This window comes from Lepisosteus oculatus, chromosome 9 (genome assembly GCF_040954835.1).
Source record: "Lepisosteus oculatus isolate fLepOcu1 chromosome 9, fLepOcu1.hap2, whole genome shotgun sequence".
Lineage (NCBI taxonomy): Eukaryota > Metazoa > Chordata > Actinopteri > Semionotiformes > Lepisosteidae > Lepisosteus > Lepisosteus oculatus.
The window spans coordinates 36,374,074-36,390,594 of record NC_090704.1 but is presented as its reverse complement, the minus strand read 5'-3'; the positions used below and the strand labels follow the sequence as shown (position 1 = coordinate 36,390,594).

Sequence of the window (16,521 nt, the reverse complement as noted above, 5' to 3'; positions counted from 1 at the left end):
TTAAAAATAGTTTGTAATGATTGCATGTATGTTTATAGAAATGAGACCAGTAGCAATAACGCCAAATCCATAATTAATGTCCATAAACTGCTGTCAGTATTCTCTGAAACAGATGAGAGTTGGACTGCTTGCTGTTTACTCATCTACATCCTCGTTGTTGTAATTATTCCTTTGCATTTTACACTATATACTGTATCTGGTATAAAAAGGTTCATCTTTTCAAATCACATGAAGATCTCTTTATATGGCTTGAGTAACTTGAAAAAGGTTAAAATGAGTGTCCATTTCTTACTGTTTATTTTTAAATGAACATTAAAGACTTTTATTCCATGTTTTCCTATATTGTACTTCTTTGTGGTGGTTTACAACTATCACTAAACTATAGTTTGATCTACTGCATTAAAAGTAGGTTTCCTTAAATGCTTACTATAGTACAAATACTGTGAAGCAGTGGTATTTTATATTACTACATTAATTTGATGCTTTCATGTGCTAAATTACACTACAATAATGTTACAGTGATGTGCTATAGTACACTATAATAATGCAATGCAGTAATGTGCCATATTATAGTGCACTGTAAAAATGTGATGCAGTGATGTTATATTATAGAAAAGTATAATAATGTGGTGCAGTGATGTGGTACATTATAGAACACTATAGTAATGGGCTGCAGTGATGTGTTACTGTATATGATTGGAGTACACTATACTATAATAATGTATTATGTGTGGTGTGCTGTTACTATAATACATTGTAGCAATTCAGTGATGTACAATATTGCTGTAGTACACTAATCGTGTACAGTGGTGTTATTTTACTGTACTACACTACATTAATTCATTGCAGTGATGATATATTATAGTACACCACAGTAATGTGATAGTGATGTGCTATATTACATACTAGTTATATTGTTTGTATATTGACATATTTCTATAATACAGTGATGTATTATTTTACTTTAGTACGCTAAAGTAATGGGCTACAGCGTACTATTGCTTTTTGCCAAGTGCTGTACAAGAACACGTTTTTAAACACTATTAACAGCTGCTTGCACTAATGTATTTCCATAAATATTAAATGGCTGGACTTTATTTTCCATTCCTTGGCATTAAGCATAGTTAAAGATAAATTCACTGTATTTTTAAATTTAAATGATAAATCCAGAAAAGGATTACATCACTGATTTTGACACCCTTATTAATAATTTAGGTCTGTCAAAAATACAAAACGATACTGGCAGCCATCTGTCAAAGGGAGATTATGGTTCTGCAAAATGCATATAAAATTGTGTTCCGATTAAAACAATGTAAATGGGATAAAATAATAAGGACTTAAAGTTCTGGCCTTAAAACATGAATAAAAAAGGAACGCTTAACACATTGAAAATGGTATCATTCGGTCCAACCAGTTAATTTTATCCCAGCAGATCCTGATCTCTCTTCTTTCATACGGCAGATGTTTCCTGACACTCAAGAAGACCTTCAGTTGGTTGTGGGGGAGCCTGTAAATGTCACTGGTATACGATGTCAAATGACTCTTGCAATGAAAATTTTTGGAAAGAAACTGTTCTTGGCTCCTGAAGGTCAAGGAAAGAAACAGACTTCTAGCCTTCTTAGTTTCCATGCTTTCTACAGAGCATGGCAATCACAAGAAAAGATTGTAAACACAACTGATAGTATTGAATGTTATTTGTTTCCTTAGTCTTGGACAAATCTTGAGAAGTAATTATGAAAAACAATCTGCTGTTGGGTTACATCAGAGATAATGTTTGAATGATTTTATAAATATCTGTCCTTTTCCTAGAGATGCTGGGTTGCTGTGGGGGGAAAAAAAGCAGCAGTGTTGTGAAGTAATTGAATGGCAAAAACCAAATGTGAAAATGTTTACTAACCTTAAGGTCATAATAGCATTCCAAACTAATAAAACAAACTGCAGCTGTGAACATACCTTTAAGCATTAGGTTTACAAAAGGGGTGGGAAAGATACCTTCTCTTGCACACAGTTTCTACTGATACTTTTGAAGGTCATTGCGTACAATATTAATTTCAATTATCTCTTGGCCCCGGGATCATTAATTTAAAAAAGTTTTAGAAGTGTGGTATTATTGAAAGGTGAAAATTATTAATAATTACAATGATAATGATTTCTGTTATTCATAACATCAGATATGAGAATCTTGGAAAATGGCACGTTAATAGAATACATATTCCCATGTCTCAAACACCATTCAGCTGTATGTCTGTACCTGAATCACTACCGAACTATTCCCAGACCTCAATTTCCCTGACCAACTCAGTTTGCTTGACTTGAATTCTCCTTCCCCCTATAACAAATATAGCAGTACCAGCCTGAATATTAAGGATAACAAGATGCACCATTTAAGCATGGAAAGAACTCTTACTCCAGAAGATAAAGTTTTGTTGTCATGGTTCACCTTAGTTTGTACTTGGCAGTAAGTTCAAATACATAAGACCAAGCCTTTTCACACAAAAAAAACAGTATTAATGTGGCATCTGATTAAATCTGCTGTCCTTTTTCATTAACATCCACTGCTTTTACCATATGAACATGATGGTGCCATGACTAATGAAAGATTAATCCAGGACTGTGTTTGGGACTATTTTATCTTTACAATAAACAACAAACAAAAAAGGAGTCTCAGTAGAAAATCTGTCTCCAGCCTCAGGAACTCTTGGTTAATGTCTTCACAGCCTTGCCAGGCTTTTGGTAGGCTTGGCAGAGGTCACCCAGTTCATTACATGCAGCAGAAGCCGTTCAAATCAGATCAGTAGATGCCATAGCTGGGTTCCTGGCTGTCTCTGTATCTGTCCAGGTATCTGAGGGGTTGCCCATGAGGGTACTTTTTCTGTGGAGGATGATACACAGGTGGTCTGTCATACTCAAACACAGGTTCCTTCATACCTGAGGAGAAAAGGCACAGATAAGTAAAATGAGATACAATGCATAGTTACACTCTGTAACTGTTAATACAAAATAAGGTATAATAATGTTTTTTTACAGAACCCAAGACCTACTACAATCCATACCAAACCATTATGGCAGGGCTCTGGTACCGGAATGAAATGAAAGAAGAGTCACAAAACCTGAATTTGGTGCTTAAAGGCAGTTTTGGAAGGGTAACACAAATTGTTATGGGGAGCCTTTGGCAATCTTAGTATAGCCTGCCCTGAAAATTATTTAGAAGGCAGCAATGCCACCCAATGCCATTTAAACATTTTCATTCTAGCATTTTCAACAGAACTCTGGTATGATTAAGGATGGTTTTGGGTGCAGGTAATTTTTAGAAGGTCCTGAAATTGCTTGATTTACTGTGCGTACATGCCACAGCCAAAATGTTTGACATTTAACCTTATTATGGCTTAGGAATGGGAGTAACAATCAGGCTCATCTGCTCAATGGAAATCAGAGATGCCGAACTCACTGAGCATCTCGTGGAAAGTGTGTGTGACGGAGTCATCCCACTGGCACTGGAAGAAGGCCAGCCCAGCTGGAGTCATTGCATCCTGATGCTTTCTGTAGAAATCCAAAGTTCTGAACGTCCTCATTGTTAAACTGTGACTAGAGAAAAAATAAGACTTAGTTATCAAGCGCCCTGTTAATTCCTCAATTTTTACAAGTACAGCAGCCAGGACTGGCACAGCACATTGGATGGGCTCCTTAATTTAATAGAATAACATTCTTCTTAAAAAAACTTAACTTTTAAGTCCTAACTAGTTACCCTGCAACTCACAACTGGCAACCCACTGAAGCTAAGCAGGTGTGAGCCTGGTCAGTACCTAGATGGGAGACCTCCTGGGAAAAACTAAGGTTGCTGCTGGAAGAGGTGTTAGTGGGGCCAGCAGGGGGCGCTCACCCTGTGGTCTATGAGGGTCCTAATGCCCCAGTATAGTGACGGGGACATTGTACTGTAAACAGGCACTGTCCTTCGGATGAGATGTAAAACTTGTGGTCATTAAAAATCCCTACTCGAAAAGAGTAGGGGTGTAACCCCGGCGTCCTGGCCAAATTTCCCATTGGCCATTGGCCGTTACCAATCATGACCTCCTAATAATCCTCATCTATGAATTGGGTTCATTACTCTGTTCTCCTCCCCACTGATAGCTGATGAGTGTTCCGTTGCACTATGGTTGCTGTCACATCATCCAGGTGGGGCTGCACATTGGTGGTCCACATTACCTGTAAAGTGCTTTGAGTGGTGTGTCCAGAAAAGCGTAAGCAATTATTATTATCCCAGCAAGTATCCTTAGTTACCCAAATCACAATGGAATGGTTACTCAGAAGGCGGTGTGCACAAACATTTTCCTACTCACCAGGGAGACTGTCTGTAATCTTCCTTGAAATTGATAGGCCCTTCCTGCTTGAACAGAATGAAGACGAACCTGTGGAATCCTGTGCCTTTGGCTGGGAAAGGTGGGAAATAATGACAAACTTCCTCTCCAGAATGGACCATATTCCCAGGAATATTACCTCTGGAATACAGGAAACAAATCTTTTCAATGGCAAAATGGTGGAGAAAAAAAAGATACATGTTGACTACATAGTCTATCTAGAGACTCTTGCAGTTAACAAGACTCCATTTTTTTGCTTAATTAAAGCTGACAATTCAGGGTTAAGCTCAGAGATATAGAGTTAAATTTCACAGTATTATATACTGGATTTTTTATTACATACCCACCCAATTTGAAATTACCAATAGTTCACGCCAGCCTTTCAAAACCATTTAATACCAAAACAAATATAGCATCCAATTATCTATCTAGTCAAATGGAGAAACAAGTCCACATTTTTTGTTTTGTTATATTAAGACAAACTGGAAGTGATCAGAATACTAATTAAGATATGTAATTGACTTTCAGCAGTCTAGTTAATTTTTAGCCGGTAAAAACTGGATTTATATTACTAAGCACTGAAATATACTGGACAGTTAACAGGTTTCAAGAGACATTTTAACAGAAACCATTTGGAATTCTCTTGATATGATTAATGGAAATCGAAAAGTATAAGGACAAGACCAAGGCAAGCAGTGAATATTTTACGACAAAGTGTTCCAGATTCAGAGAGAGTTTCCTCCCGTCAGATTACTGAACTCTACCCCTACCCCTGGCTCACAGTGATGTTTTTTTTTGTATGTTACTTAACTCGTTGCTGCTGCTGTTCTGTTTATGTTTTTGGTGTTTCCTTAATGTCTCTGTATTGGAGCATACATGTAAATAAGCATTTCATTGCACTTGAGCAATGAAATAATGACAATAAACTGAGCAATGACAATAAACTGAACTGAACGGCACCAAACTCTGCCACCTTGTGGCAGTCAAAGAAAAAAAGTACTCACACGAGCCAGTGAACATATTCGGACTCATTGTCTCTAAGGTGTTCATCTGTGAAAAGTATGAGAATAAATTTATATCTGTACACAAACAGAGATTTTATTAAGTCTACAGATACAAGAATGTATTACATACACTGTTTTGCAATAAAAAAAACACACAAAAGATTCACAATAGATCCTCAGAGCAATACAGGTTCATTAATAAACTAAATTAACATTAAATTAGCAGATGCTGATGTAAACTCTTAAACACATAATTGAGTTTTAACTCCTCACATTAAACCGGCCTCATCAAATAATGTTTTGGGTGAAGCTCTGAGTAAGTCAATTGCTAACACACCTCATCACTGTGGTTCCCCTGAAACTCACCCGGGCTGGTAAGAAGCAGCGTCCACAGGGAGCCATCCTCTGCTCCAAATGTCACGTGAGGAGCACTGGCTGCCTGAAAGCAAACAAGGGGGTCAAAGACAGGTTAATATGTTGTTGGCACAAACCAGGAAAAAAACTGAAAGCGTCCACAAGCCCTGTCTTTCTCAGTACAAAGAGAAAGCAGAGTGGACAGATATTTTGAGATTTTGTACAAAAGCCCAGGTTTACAATGAAAAAAGAACAAACCTCGCTGGGAGTTAACACATTCCCACAATGCACTGGTGAACTGTGCTCCCCCTCTGTGCCATACACGACACGCAACACCACCCTTGGCACAAAGGTGGCATGAGGGAAGAGATCCCGATATATGCCATAGTACTCAGCTACTCTCTGAACATCATAGGGACCATTTGTCCTCTCCCACTCTGCCTTCACCTCATCCAGAGGTATTCGCACTGGAAGACAAGACCAACAGACATGCATATAGGCCTCATGAGAGATACCTTACATACAAACCTTTGGTAGCACTCTCCCTGTATTTTCCTAACTGAATCATTGGTATTACTCTAGAGGTAACTCTTTTATGCACTTAGGTTACACCAGTATTTAACAAGTGTCTGAAGTAGCCCCCATCCTGACTACACAGTAGAGGACTGGTCTGGACACATCACATCACTACACTTTCCAAGGCTGCTGAGCATTACAACATCTTGTACATGCTGTGATTTTTCCCACTCCCCCTCTTTCATGCATAAAGGTTCATCACAAGAATACATTTGGGTGCAAGAATATATATATATATTACAGAATATATTACAGTTGTGTGCATGGAACTATGTCAGTAACAAGAATTACAAAGGAAAGACTTTAGAATCCTGAGTATCATATGATTTTGTAATAAAACATTCACTAATCCCACAAATGTGCCCACTAAACCAACACGACACACTCACTACATACAGGTCTGCAGGCGTGTCGCCCTCTCTAGTTCGCTGCTTCTGCGGTTCTCTCTGCACAATTTCCTCCTCTCCTTCACCTCTTGGCTTCGAGACAGTTGCAGACGAGGCAGGCCAATGTCAATCTTCTCAGCACCTTCAGGAGGAAAACAACAGCATGCTTATTCACGTCTCTTAAAAATGAAATATGCACATCCTAAAGAACACAAACTAATACAGCTTGATGCATTCCCATGACATGTACTCAGACCTTCAGCTAGTCTTAAAAGTACAGCCTCCTACACGGAGATTTTCAAGACTCCCATGAGGTATAGAAATGGGAAACACACCCATCCCATCCAGGGATGTACTCCAGTACTCTCTGGCTGCTCTACACTACAGAAATTGAGGTACGCTCTGACTCTACTTTTTTTTTTACAGAACCCAGACACCTTTTTACTCGGACACCTTGCCAGACACCTTTGCCCTCCTTCCCATTGAGAAGCCTCCTCACCCTCCTCCTGCACGACGTACTGTCTGTAGGTTTTCCACCAGTGGGGTTTCCTGCTCTCCTCTTCCGCCACCTTCAGGTAACGTGTGTAACTGCGGTACTTCTCCAGAGACTCCAGGTTTCGGGCATCGATGTCTTCATTGGGCATGGGTCCCAGTGGAGCTGCTCGCCGGCACGCAGCAGCTGAATTTTCAGGCAAAATATCCAAGTTAGACAATGCACACCATGCAGGAGTGATTCAGCTTCATCCACACAGAAGTGTCTTCTGGCACCTGGCTCTCCAAGAACACTTCATCTCATTTCTTTTGTGAGCATTCTCAGAGAAAAAGAAGTGAGTAAACAAAACTATCTACTGTACATTCTCTCCAGGTGAGACAAATCAACTCTGGTCTACACTACAGATTCTGTAATAAAGACAAAAAAGTCTAGATGTCCATATTACCATGGAGCCACCAGAAATAACAAAGACATAACTGTTTAAATGATAGCCTTTGCATTAATATATTAAATATGTGGGTAAAACGCAAATACAACAAGTGACTATAAAACAAGCCCTTCCAACAAAAGAAACCTACTTTATACAGGAGCCATTTTTATATCCAGAATTTCTGTACACTGGTCATACTATTTCTTTTTTGCTTTGCACCTCTAGTTAGTGCTGGGTTTAGACTTTTTATTACTTTAATGCATTTACCTTTTTGAACTTGCTTTCCTTGTTTTACATATGCTGTATGGATGTGAGTTTCTATTAAAAATATTATAGGACGAAGCATAAAATAGAGTAGACTGACCTACATACTTAGACAAACCTCAATGCACAACACACACCTCTGTATTTACATACACTATATTACCTCCATTCTCATTTCTCGGGAAAATTTAAAAGACCAATTTGAATGTAGGGCAGCTCTAATTCTTGCTGTACTACAACTAAAGATGCCATTATGACGAATTCAGTGACAGCAAAAACTTACATTAGAGTGATACCGTAACCGCGCTGGAAGCCATCGATATATGCAGTTCACAACCCTTGAAGTCGGACGACTCGAAAGCTGTCTAAGGTGCTGTTTCAGAGCTTAAACCACGATTTACCTGACGTTCCGAATCTTCGGAAGACGCCCAAATCCGTCCCTGTCCGCAGCACAACTCCGCACACCATGCGCGCCGCCATGTTGCCCTTAGCATAAGGCAGTGGAGACTTATGGGATTTCTGCGCCTGCCGGTGACATTGCAGCAGTCTAACAGCAAGCAGCTTTTCAAAACATTTTCAAAAGCATACCAATTAATCAAAGTCCGTAAAAGCAGTTTTTTTTTATTTAAACGTGCCAGAAGGTCGTTAATTTCTTAGGATTATATTTGTTTAAGAAATATTGTGATATCGTTAAAAAAAAGAATATATGCCTCACTTTCCAAAACCGTGCACTATCCGCACACAGATTGGGCTGCGTTTTTGCAGTATGCGTGAGGTCACAAGCATTTTACACAGTTACCATATTGTGTATGTAAAGAAGAACGTGTTTCCGGAAAACATTGCGGAAGAGAAGTGGTGTTGACATTTTTAAAAAAAGATACAGTATTGGCATAAAGTACTTGGTTTGTTGAAATCAAGAGGTAAGTCTCTAAATCTGACGTTTACCTTCCATAACGTTTTATTATTGCTCATTCAAAAAATGTGCATTATTCGTATTTAATTGTTTAGTGGTTGAATTTGTAAATGGTTTTCGAAAACATTGGGTTTGGTTTTTCGCCCGAAACTGAAAAAAGGAACAGGGTTTCCCTACTCTCGATAACAGGATCTGCCTTTGCCTGGCATACCACCCTTTTGATACTGCTTTCTTTCACGCTGGGGGTATTATGCTCTAATTAAACCCATCGATACTTTGCTAATGTTATATGTTATAAAGGTTGTAATAAAATCTTTCTAAACCTGGGCATCCCTTTGCTTGTCTGTTGTCCAGCAGGGCTATTCTAAATTTCAGGCTTTCTATGTGAGTAATGTTGGCACCTTAATCCACATGGAATCAACAATTTAAATATGAAGTGGTGCTAATTTTGTGATAGCTGTGCGTGTCTTCAGTGTAGTGGGAGGAAAAGCTACACTCACTGCAGTCTGCTTACTACTGTATTTTTTGTGAGTTAAAGTAATTTCAAAGACAAGATTGATTTTTACTGTGGCGATATCAATTCATTTTTATATCTTTAGGTGACAGAAATGGACCATGGGAATCTGTCTTGTGCCATCTGTCTCGAGCCCTTCAAAGTCCCTGTCACCATCCCTTGCGGGCACAACTTCTGTTACAACTGCATCAGCAAGCATTGGGAGAGGGGGAATGGAATATGCTGTCCGTCTTGTCGGATGACCTTCAATGAAAAGCCCCCCCTCAACAAAAATGTGAACTTGTCCGATCTGCTGGAGAATCATGAATGTGCTGAAAGTGCTCTGGGCAATGTATGCAGCAAGAGGGAGGTGGGGACCTGCAGGCAGCACAATAAATCCCTTGAGCTCTACTGCAGAACTGACCGCATGTGCATATGTTGCCAATGTGCCATTCAAGAGTGCAAGCCCCATGACATCGTGCTCATACAGGATGAGAGGAAAAAGCAAGAGGTTAGCAAAACCACATCCCTCTCACCGCTTTGTACCAGTGCACAGAAAAGGAAATACCTGTGGCCCAGGGAGCTGTGTCTCCACACTATCTGGCAGTAAAAATGATAGAGGTACAATACCCTTATCCAATACTGTGGAGATGCTGTCAATTCAAGCTCAAGAATCACTCAAGCAGTGAACTTGATACCCTTGTATTGCACATGGAGATTGAAGAATGGCTGACATATTCCACCAACCTGCACACTGCTCAGAGCCATAGGGTGTGCTGAAAGCTTCCTTGTGCTTAGGGTATTATTCACTGATTTCACTACAAGTCTACAGGTACAGGAGTCTCTGTTTTGCTGAGAGCCAAAGAGCCCTGGGTAATCAACCCCAGAGCTCTGCCCCGGTTATATTCTGCTAATGGTGAACACATAGAATTTCAGTCCCATTGGTGCTGTAGGTTAACCTAGGCTTGCCCTCTTCAACCTGCACCTGGAGTGAGCACCTTTACTGATTGAACCAGCTGCCAGACCCCCTTCCTTTTTTTCTTAACCTCTCTTTCTTAGCCTCTGGTAGTGTCATAAGGTTCTTAGGTGAATCTACAGTATGCTGAAACCACATTTGAGTGTGACACCATATGGAATGCAAAGAAGACAGCTGAGAAATGAGACTTTAACACTGCAGTTTGCTTTGACAGGTAACACTCAGCAAAAAGAATCAAGAGTTGGTCAGATACATTGAGGGCACGACAAAGAGCATTGAAGAACTAAAGGACAACATTGCCAAGACCAAGGTATGCTTGCTGTTGTAATCAGCAATCAGTTTGTAATTAACCCTTTTTTTTAGGCTGGTCCTAATTTAAAATTACAGTGCTTGTCCTTTGTAGCACCATGTATCAGGTGAACCTTACTTCTTGTGGTCAACAGCAATGGCCAGTCCAGGTTCAGGAGAAAAGGGAAGTGCAACCATTGACATCACCAAGGTTAAAGAACACTATCAATAGAATAAAAATAATATTTCTAATTGTTTTAACATCCAGTGCAATTCTCATTCATCCATTCATTTTCTAACCACTTCCTCCAATTACATGTCTCGGGGGAAACCGCAGCTTGTCCCACCAAACAGCGGGCTCACAGAGCCACACTCACACCGAAGCCAATAGTCCCCAAAAGTCAATAAACCTACCAGTATAGTTTGGACTGTGGGAGGAAACCCACACAAAATACAAATTCTAAGACAGATAGCCCTTGATCTGGAATTGAACCCTGCAACACCACTGCAACCACTGCCACCATACCCAGAAAAGCACACAGTGCCCTCTGCACAACATCTCATGACCTAGGATCTGCTATAGCAGTAACAAAGATCTTCATTAGCACTAAGCTTTCAGAAGTATAATACTACAGCATAATTCTTGATTTGTTTAATTGCTTTAAAAGTTATAGCAGAAACGGTGTAGAATTCTGTTTTGGCCCTGTGTCCCAGTACATGTGACTTACAATATCAAAAAAGTCACAGTTGTGCTGGATGTGTGCATTTAACACACTACGATGCCCACTATGATAAGTCTCTTGACAGAAGATATGGACTATGTATAGGAGGCAGGCATGGTGGCATGACAATTAATGCTGCTAACATGCAGCTCTTGGTTTCTGGATTTAATTCTGGTCTGGGGCACCTTCTAATTCTTCTTCTTTTCTGATCCAGGTTTTCTTGCAGCAGACATCCGAGTGGGTGAATGTGAAGTTCTGCCAGCTGTTGAAGAGCATGACGGAGAAGCAGGAGGCAGTGCAGCAGTTCATGCAGCAGGAGATGGAGGTGGTTCTGACTGAGGCTGAGGGGAGACTCACCATTCTGGAAGAACGAGCTGAGAAGCTGAGGGAAAACCAGAAACAGATTGAAACCATTCATACTCTACCAGATATTCACTTTCTCCGGGTAAAGAGGCTGCAGATCCTTTTTTTACAAGGCCATAATGTTGTGGCTTCTGTCTGCAGTCCATACATTTGAAGTGACCAGTGGCACTGCATTACATGGCCTCCATTCTTACTCCTTGGTATCCTGTTGATACCAGGTAATGCTGTGTCCCAGAGAATTATGATGCACCTTCAAGCTTGCAGCAACATCCCTTCTCCTGTCAGCACCGACACTTCCATGTGGTGCGGTGGAGTTAATGGCATGTGATGAGCAAGAGCCTCATCAGTGGACATCAGAGGGAAGCATGCTTGCTCATGTTGGGTCATGGTTGAAGTGGCAAGTCAGGTTGATTAACATTCAGTAATACCCTATAGTGAGAATAATGTTGTTGTTGTTTTTTTATCTGGTCCTGAGATCAGACATGGACTTTGCCTTGGGATTCCTCATTTAAAGGTGCTTTATAATTTGAAATATTTCCCTGTTCCTTAGGGTCTTGATGTTTAAGGTAAGTAAGTAACAGTATGTAAAATATTCTAATTATTTAAGAATTGGTAAAATAGATGTCTTTCATTGACCATTCATTATTGACCATTTCATTATTGGCCTATTAGGTTTTCAGCCCGACAACCACTGATATTTTGTACATTAAGACAGGCCTCCTCTGTAAGTTAACACCCAATGTATGCAATATGACCCATCTCTGTTTTCTCAATCATCCACAGGAGGCTCAGTTTGTTGCACTGCCAGGCATTAGGAATGTGCCCCTGAATGTTTCCTCAGATCTTCAAGACACATTAACCGGGGTGACTGGCATCTTGTCCAAGATCTCCAAGCTTCTGCTGGAGGATCTGGAGAAAGCAATAAGTGTGGCCAGTGGCCAGGAGAGCCAAGGTAAGAGCACCAGCAGAACTGCCTGGGTCTTCTTATTGTGAGAATGGGCAGCTGTTAGTGGATGGGTGTTAATCATGTGTATTAAACCATTTCTGTTGAAAGTTTTATTTTTTCATGTTTTTCTTTTTATAGTTTCATTTATGATATTATATCTTCTCTACCTGTATTCACTTTCATGTTTTAATTTTTAAAGATAAAATCTTAGCATGTTTATACTGTAATTGTTCATAGATTTTTTAAATAATGAGCATTCTGGAATGGCATTATGGGGGAGTGACGTTTCAAGAGGATGTAAAATTTATATAAACACATGATAAAGAGTTCAGGCAAAGCTGCAATGATATATCAAGAATAATTGTTCAATGCGTATAACATGTATTGTATGTGTATTCTGTTATTTAAAAGGAGGCAGTCAGCTGTTTAGTGGAGCAAAGAAACTACTAAACCAGGGATCAGGTTGCTACCCATGGGTAGCATAGTCCCATTATGATTTGAAATGTTTTGATTTGCAGTTAACCTAAATTTATCTATCACGCAACAGGCTACTATTACTTGGTATTATGGACTAGGTTTTTCTGTACATTGTCAGTAGGTGTGGAATCAGTAACAGCAATGCCGTTGTCCTTCACAAAATGCCACAGGCACATTTCCCTATTTGGGCGGGAGTGCAGTTATTGTGCAGTTATGTGTTGCTTGTACAAGAAGCTTAGTGCTTCTTTTCTCATAAATTGGTCCCATATGACAAATATCTATTTGTACTCAAACTTCACAACACTAGGACTTTTAAACCCAAATGTCAATCCATCTTTTTCTCTTTTGTCTCCATACCATCAGGTTCTCCAGAAGATAAGCAGATTGTGGTGGCTAGTATTCCAGATCCCATTGGCTCAAGCTGTTCACCAGTTAGAGAAGGCTTCCGTGCAAGTGGGTGGTTTTCAGAAAATTATAGTCAGTATCTTATCTTGCACTGTTGGTCAAACTGCCACATGGCACTAATTCTGACGTGGCAAAATAAATTTGCTTGAAACAACTTTCATATTGCTTTCTGCGGTGAATAAAAAAGCACTTATCACTGTATTATTTTAGTGTACAACCAAATGAGGTTTGTGTCTAAACAGGTTTATCTCCTAATGCTTCTCCTGTTGGATTTCCTCATGCTGTTTTCAACTGGACTTCAGTCTGAAACTGACCTTGTGCTTTAAAACACTGAATCAGAAACGGGCTAGTAGTACGTGACAGTGACAAGATTCATTGCTTAATTTTCTCTTTGTGCAGAACAGAAAGTATAATTTCAGAAACTTAATATATTATATATTGACCATTTATTTTTTTATATTTTGTTTGTGTTCTTGACAAATAGTGGTACTGATTGACAGAACTTGTCTAACTCCAGCAGAATCTTTAAGTTGTTTTTTTATATCCTGAAATACTGTTAAATTTGTCTCTCTCCGATGCTGACTTCTGTACAATACTTTTCCTGTTCCATTCTCTCCGTTAGGATTTCACAGGAGCCAACTGTACAAGGAATTTCTACTTCACTGTTGATGTTGCCATATCTGATTCTAATATACAGCCATGTATTCCTTTTATCACGGAACATGTACAAGTGGAGAAAAGTTATGTTGTTGGTGGTGTGCGGTGTCACAGTATTATAGCAAATAGGCTATGTTGGGTTTTTGAAAAGAAATCATAGATGTATTTGGTGTATCAGTCCAATCATTGACACTGTAACAAGTAGGAAATAACATGTTTTATATCTTGCTTGAATCAATGATTCAATCAATGAGTGAAAAACTGAGGTGTCTTCCTTAGTTGGAGCTTGGATTGAAATTGTATGTGGAATTTATGTCGGACTATAATATAGAGCAGAGAGAAGCAGAACAGGTACCGTGACAGGCACACTGCATTCTCTACACTCATGCTTTCTGAGGGATTTCCATGCAGTAATCTTCTCTGTATCTTCCTCCCAAACAGATTACAGGAAGCTCTCGTTCAACCCTGACACAGCCAATGCCAACATCTGGCTGTCTAAGGACAGCCGCCAGGCAAAGCACAAGACTTCAGACCCACAGAACTACCCCCCCAATAAAGCCCGTTTTGAGAACGTCTGGCAGGTGTTGTGCACTGAGGGGTTGTCGGGGGGGCAGCACTACTGGGAGGTAGAGATAACCAAACCCTGGGCCTACATAGGGGTGGCTTATGATTCAATACCCAGGAAGGGGAAAGGCAAGGACTTGATCCTGGGATTGAATGAGTTTTCCTGGAGCCTTCATCTGTCTGAGAAAGAACTCTGTGCCTGGCATGCAGGCAGGAAGGAGCCAGTCCAGATCAGGCCCCATTATAGGAGGATCGGTCTCCTGCTGAACTGCCATGCTGGTACACTCACCTACTATGGGGAAGGGCAGACCATCCTGCATACCTTCTACAATGCCTTCTCCCAGGAGCTGTACCCAGCCTTCTGGATTGGCGAAGGTGTGAGTGTCACACTGTGCATGCCTTGACTGCAGGAACAGCTCTTGTCATTGGCCATTTTCTTGTATCAAGGCTTGCAGTGTTAATGTAACTCTCACTACTTGTTTTGTAATGATATAAGTAGAATATATCAGTATTTTTATTTTTATAAATTTATAGTGATGTATTTTAGCTGACGATGAAGAAGCAATTGCTTGGCTATACGTCTCAGATTAAATCCTGTCATCTGTTGCTTCCCATACTGCTAATCAATGTTACCAGTATGCTTAAATGGGATGGGGTGTGTTGGGATCCACAAAGTGGATAATGGAATCACATTTGGTGTTGCTACATACAGTATATATTGTGGTCACTCATATAATAAGGAGAATGGAGACTGAGCTGACAGGTGGAGAGTTGTGTACAGAGCTATAAAACAGGATATTGTATTTCTTTTCTTCTCTTTTCAGCATGGAATAAACCTTTACATAAATACAATAACCTACCTAGAAAGTGTCTAGTGAATCCTCCTTCTTTAAAACTATAGCTACCTTCGAACAAGTATAAACTCTCTTGGTAAAGCAACTATCTGCTTCCAGTGTGTCCTTACAGTCTGGGCCACATTGGCAAGCTGTTTACAAACTCTGAAGAACTGATTGAAAACTTGAAAACATATTCATGTCATGAATGAGAATGGGACTGATAGAATTAATGTCATATGTTCTTTTAGTATCGTGAAAAATATCAAGCAATTCTCAAGCAAGTAAAATTAAGAATCTTATTTCATGATTTTCTGAGTTCTTTAGTACTGTTAACTATTTCCAGCACTTCCTTGCCCCAGTAAAAACGGTATTTCTCACTCTTTTTATAGTGGTTCAGAAAAAATGCATTCAAATTGTTGAATGTCCGCTATTACAGATTATACATGCTTTCATGTGGCATATTACATTTACAGAACTAAAACATTTTAATGCTACTTCTAAATTACAGCTGTTTGTATAAAAATAATGTTTACACAGTATTTGCACATATTTGAATGTTTTATAGTATTGTATTGAAGGTGTCTTGAAAGTTTACTGGTTTACATTCTTGGTTTAAAAATTATAGGATTGTGTGTATTCTATGAACATACTGAAATGCTTGGTTCATTTTTGTATGTATTGTAAAGAATGTAAATTACTGAAGATTCTAAAATAAAATTGCATATGTATGAACAAAAAGAAATGGAAACTAGTAGGAGACCGTTCCTAGAGAGAACAGTCAAACCTGTCTCATTCTTTAAGTACAGTCCTAGAGACGGTCTTGCAGAGACTGTCTGTGCCATAAAGGCACAGTGCCTGAGGGTTCAAGTCCAATGACGGGGACAGCTGCTGTATCTGAATTCGGGATCTCATAAGCAATCCATCTTCCTTCTATACATTCTTGGACTTTTGGTAACAGCTTCAAGGTATAGCCAGATGGATTTAAACCAGCAACCTTCATTTCTGAGGATTCATCCTGC

At 39.6% G+C, this 16,521-nt stretch overlaps 2 protein-coding genes across 5 annotated transcripts; one reads left to right on the top strand and one right to left on the bottom strand.

Moving 5' to 3' along the window:
• Window positions 1–2,612: 2,612 nt before the first annotated feature.
• On the bottom strand, window positions 2,613–8,349 carry mrpl38 (mitochondrial ribosomal protein L38). 2 transcript variants are annotated; one of them, XM_006635105.3, is made up of 9 exons: window positions 8,264–8,349; window positions 7,175–7,354; window positions 6,686–6,817; window positions 5,972–6,180; window positions 5,726–5,798; window positions 5,360–5,405; window positions 4,338–4,496; window positions 3,449–3,585; window positions 2,613–2,928 (listed from the first exon to the last, which is right to left on the bottom strand). In XM_006635105.3, the coding sequence occupies exons 1-9, from the start codon at window positions 8,340–8,342 to the stop codon at window positions 2,792–2,794; spliced, it is 1,152 nt and encodes a 383-aa protein (XP_006635168.2). In that variant the 5' UTR covers window positions 8,343–8,349; the 3' UTR covers window positions 2,613–2,791. The 2 variants fall into 2 exon arrangements, with proteins under 2 accessions (XP_006635168.2, XP_015211571.2); XM_015356085.2 differs by lacking the exon at window positions 8,264–8,349 and adding an exon at window positions 8,146–8,251.
• trim65 (tripartite motif containing 65) lies at window positions 8,184–16,244 on the top strand. 3 transcript variants are annotated; one of them, XM_015356077.2, is made up of 7 exons: window positions 8,184–8,232; window positions 9,375–9,779; window positions 10,459–10,554; window positions 11,469–11,699; window positions 12,401–12,569; window positions 13,404–13,493; window positions 14,544–16,244. In XM_015356077.2, exons 2-7 carry the CDS (start codon window positions 9,384–9,386, stop codon window positions 15,068–15,070), a joined length of 1,509 nt encoding a protein of 502 aa, XP_015211563.2. In that variant the 5' UTR covers window positions 8,184–8,232; window positions 9,375–9,383; the 3' UTR covers window positions 15,071–16,244. The 3 variants fall into 3 exon arrangements, with proteins under 3 accessions (XP_015211563.2, XP_015211561.2, XP_015211562.2); XM_015356075.2 differs by lacking the exon at window positions 8,184–8,232 and adding an exon at window positions 8,318–8,393; XM_015356076.2 differs by lacking the exon at window positions 8,184–8,232 and adding an exon at window positions 8,623–8,782.
• Window positions 16,245–16,521: the final 277 nt, after the last annotated feature.

What these genes read in the sequence shown, in the direction of transcription:
- mrpl38 (XM_006635105.3), bottom strand. Translation starts at nt 8,342, where the DNA reads ATGGCGGCGCGCATGGTGTGCGGAGTTGTGCTGCGGACAGGGACGGAT. An exon ending in CCGAAGATTCGGAACGTCAG is followed by an intron (nt 7,355 to 8,263) that starts GTAAATCGTGGT and finishes CTGAAAATTCAG; the next exon opens with CTGCTGCGTGCCGGCGAGCA. An exon ending in GGCGACACGCCTGCAGACCT is followed by an intron (nt 6,181 to 6,685) that starts GTATGTAGTGAG and finishes CTTGTCTTCCAG; the next exon opens with TGCGAATACCTCTGGATGAG.
- trim65 (XM_015356075.2), top strand. Translation starts at nt 8,373, where the DNA reads ATGGGATTTCTGCGCCTGCCG. An exon ending in ACAACATTGCCAAGACCAAG is followed by an intron (nt 10,555 to 11,468) that starts GTATGCTTGCTG and finishes TTTCTGATCCAG; the next exon opens with GTTTTCTTGCAGCAGACATC. An exon ending in CAGATATTCACTTTCTCCGG is followed by an intron (nt 11,700 to 12,400) that starts GTAAAGAGGCTG and finishes AATCATCCACAG; the next exon opens with GAGGCTCAGTTTGTTGCACT.